At 46.7% G+C, this 2,866-nt stretch overlaps 1 protein-coding gene across 1 annotated transcript in view; it reads left to right on the forward strand.

Moving 5' to 3' along the window:
- The first annotated feature begins 276 nt into the window (after positions 1 to 276).
- Positions 277 to 2,866, forward strand: part of LOC119340229 (WAT1-related protein At5g64700-like) — a 6,297-nt gene continuing 3,707 nt past the window's right edge. The window contains exons 1-4 of the mRNA XM_037612127.1: positions 277 to 698; positions 820 to 882; positions 1,525 to 1,641; positions 1,831 to 2,068. Coding sequence (XP_037468024.1) covers positions 490 to 698; positions 820 to 882; positions 1,525 to 1,641; positions 1,831 to 2,068 — 627 coding nt within the window. The 5' untranslated portion in view covers positions 277 to 489. The remainder of the gene's footprint in view (positions 699 to 819; positions 883 to 1,524; positions 1,642 to 1,830; positions 2,069 to 2,866) is intronic.

Raw genomic sequence — 2,866 nt, forward strand, 5'->3', positions numbered from 1 at the left:
TCTGCAACTGTGCCGTGTTTGGGAAAAAAAAGTTGCATGTATATATTTTTTTCTTCCTTTTTTTTTTGCAAAAACCAACAAGCGTGGCTGGAGCCTTTGTCAGACCCCCAAGAGAAATATAAACCGTTTGTAAACCGGGAAGACGTCACGGCCCGGTACCGCAGACCGGCCGGCAAATGGATGCAATAAGCATGGCCCACTCATGCACGTCATGTGGTTGTTACAACGGACTCGTATACGATGCGTTTATCAGGGGGACACCCACCACAGGGCAAAATTCACATCCCTTTCCCCCTCCCCTGACCGGAGGCAGGGGAGCATCGAGCTGCACGAGACCACGGATCCGCCGGCCCCTATGTGCGTGCATATGTACTCCCAAGTTTGAGTGCATGCTTCCCTGGCTAGCAGCAGCAAGATAGGTGGCCCTGCCCACCTCTAGTACATATATACACGGAGAGACGGCGATCGATCGGCTGCAACGATCGATCCATGGACATCGGCGCGGAGACGCAGAAACCGGCGGCGGGGTGGGAGTGGAGGACGCCGGCGTCGATGGTGCTGGTGCAGCTGTTCATCACGGGGATGATCCTGCTGTCCAAGCTGTCCATCAGCGGCGGCATCTTCATCTTCGCGCTCCTCGCCTACCGCAGCCTCTTCGGCGCCGCCGTCATCCTCCCCCTGGCCCTCATCTACGAAAGGTATATATTCACTCTTAATTATCCATAGCTTCCAAAAAATCTTCCAACAAACTGGAAAAGAAAACAGTTGCCAGTTCTGATCCCATGCATGGTATTGTGGATTTCGGTTGCGCGCATGCAGGGGCAAGTGGAAGGAGATGGGCTGGCACGCCACGGGATGGATCTTCCTCAACGCCTTCATCGGGTACGTTTGTTCATCAGTCCAATGTCCAAACGCTGTTACATCGCACCTGCGCGCATGCTGACGTGCAAATGATTGTCAGGAACTGTTTTTCTTTGTTTATTTTGTTTGGGTACCTCAATGGCCTAGTTGCTCCATATATATCGCCACTAACTTAACTATGTACGTAGTTGACTTTATATTTTTTTTATTATAACGGTGGATGTTGTACCTCCTGAACTCTTTAAGACATTATTTCTGGTGTAGGTTAAAATCTCCTATAAAGGATCTCTCATTAGCAAACTTCGATTAGATGCTTGACTAGCAAATGAACTTGTGATAAGTCAAAGCCGCCATACTATAGTGATTAGTGCTAGGGTACATTATTCTCTCCAAGTCAGCTACATGTTTATATAGTAGACTTATATAGTGTTTGGATGACGAGAGCTTCAGTCGTAGTCGTAGAGAACAGTACCCCTCAGTCCCTCACATAAGGAAAGAGAAAAGTAGTCACATTCATTTAAGCTAATACATAGCTGATTTTAGAGAGCCTTAGAGGGCCATCTGCGTGAACAAAATACTAGTCCAAACAATATATACTTCTATGAACTAATTAAATGAACATCATATAAACTAACTCAAGTGACCGCGCGTCGTGATGTACAGGTATGCAGTGCCGATGAGCTTATACTGCTATGGCCTCCGTGACACAACACCATCTTACGCCGTCATCTTTGTGAACCTAATTCCGCTGGCCACCTTCATACTGTCGCTTGTATTCAGGTACCAAATTGCTTCATTATTTGTGCATCACAATAAACTTAGCATTTATTTAAATCAACTCCTTGACAACCCACAAAAGGATGCAAACTCGGGGGATGGATTCAAATGTTCTAACTGCTAATCAACTTTCATTATATTTTTATCTTATTTTCGAACACACGTATGTGGTATATATGCTTGAACATTTAGAATGGAGACGTTGCGAATCTGGAGTGTGGTTGGATCGCTGAAGATCACAGGCGTTCTGTTCTCTGTTGGAGGCACAATGCTCATTAGCCTTTACAAGGGCAAGGCGTTGCATCTCTGGGATCCCATCCTGAAGATCGACCCCAAGGAACAAACAACCGAGGGTGCAGGCAATCAACTAAGAGGGACAATATTCTTGGTAGGCAGCAGCTTCGCATATGCTTGCTGGTACCTGATCCAGGTGACCGTCCATGCAGTGACATGTTGCTGGTATCCCTCGTTCTTTGTGTTAAGTACGTTGCATTATTTAGTATACGACTTGGGAGATGTATGCTCATTTAAACAGTACGTAAAACTAAACCTGAACCCAGCCCTCTCACGCCCTGAGCCATTTCAGCCGTCAGATTTCATGTTAGGCTAATTGACATCCCAGTGTTTGTATTTTTCCTGGCCCAGTTGTTCTAAGGGATTGCTACTCCATGAGGAAATCTGAGATGTGGTTCACTTGGCCTTTTCGACGACCCATTTATCACTCGCAATAGCATGCATGCTTGTTGAGAGGAGAGACATGAGAGTATGGGAGTGAGCTTATTACTTGCATGCATTCTAGAGATGGAAGCGACATCATTGAGATTGTTAATACATCTAAATTTTCAAAAAATAACAACTCAAAAACTATGCCATTAAGTTAAGATCCCTGTTCACTGTCATCTTTCACTAGTAGAAAAGAGGGCTTTAGTCCACCCCGGGTTAGCCCATTAGTCCCGGTTCAGTCCAGAACCGGTACTAATGGTGGCATTAGTCCCGGTTCGTGCACCCAGGGGCCACGTGGGCAATTTGTCCCGGTTCGTTTGGACCTTTTAGTCCTGGTTGGTGCCACGAACCGGGACTAAAGGGTGCGATGCCCATTAGTACCGGTTGGTGGCACCAACCGGGACTAAAGGTTAGACCTTTAGTCCCGGTTCAAGCCACCAACCGGTACTAATGGGGTTTGAGGCATTAGTACCGGTTCATGGCACGAACCGGTACTAAAGGTCAC

Source organism: Triticum dicoccoides, chromosome 7B, assembly GCF_002162155.2.
Source record: "Triticum dicoccoides isolate Atlit2015 ecotype Zavitan chromosome 7B, WEW_v2.0, whole genome shotgun sequence".
Classification (NCBI taxonomy): domain Eukaryota; kingdom Viridiplantae; phylum Streptophyta; class Magnoliopsida; order Poales; family Poaceae; genus Triticum; species Triticum dicoccoides.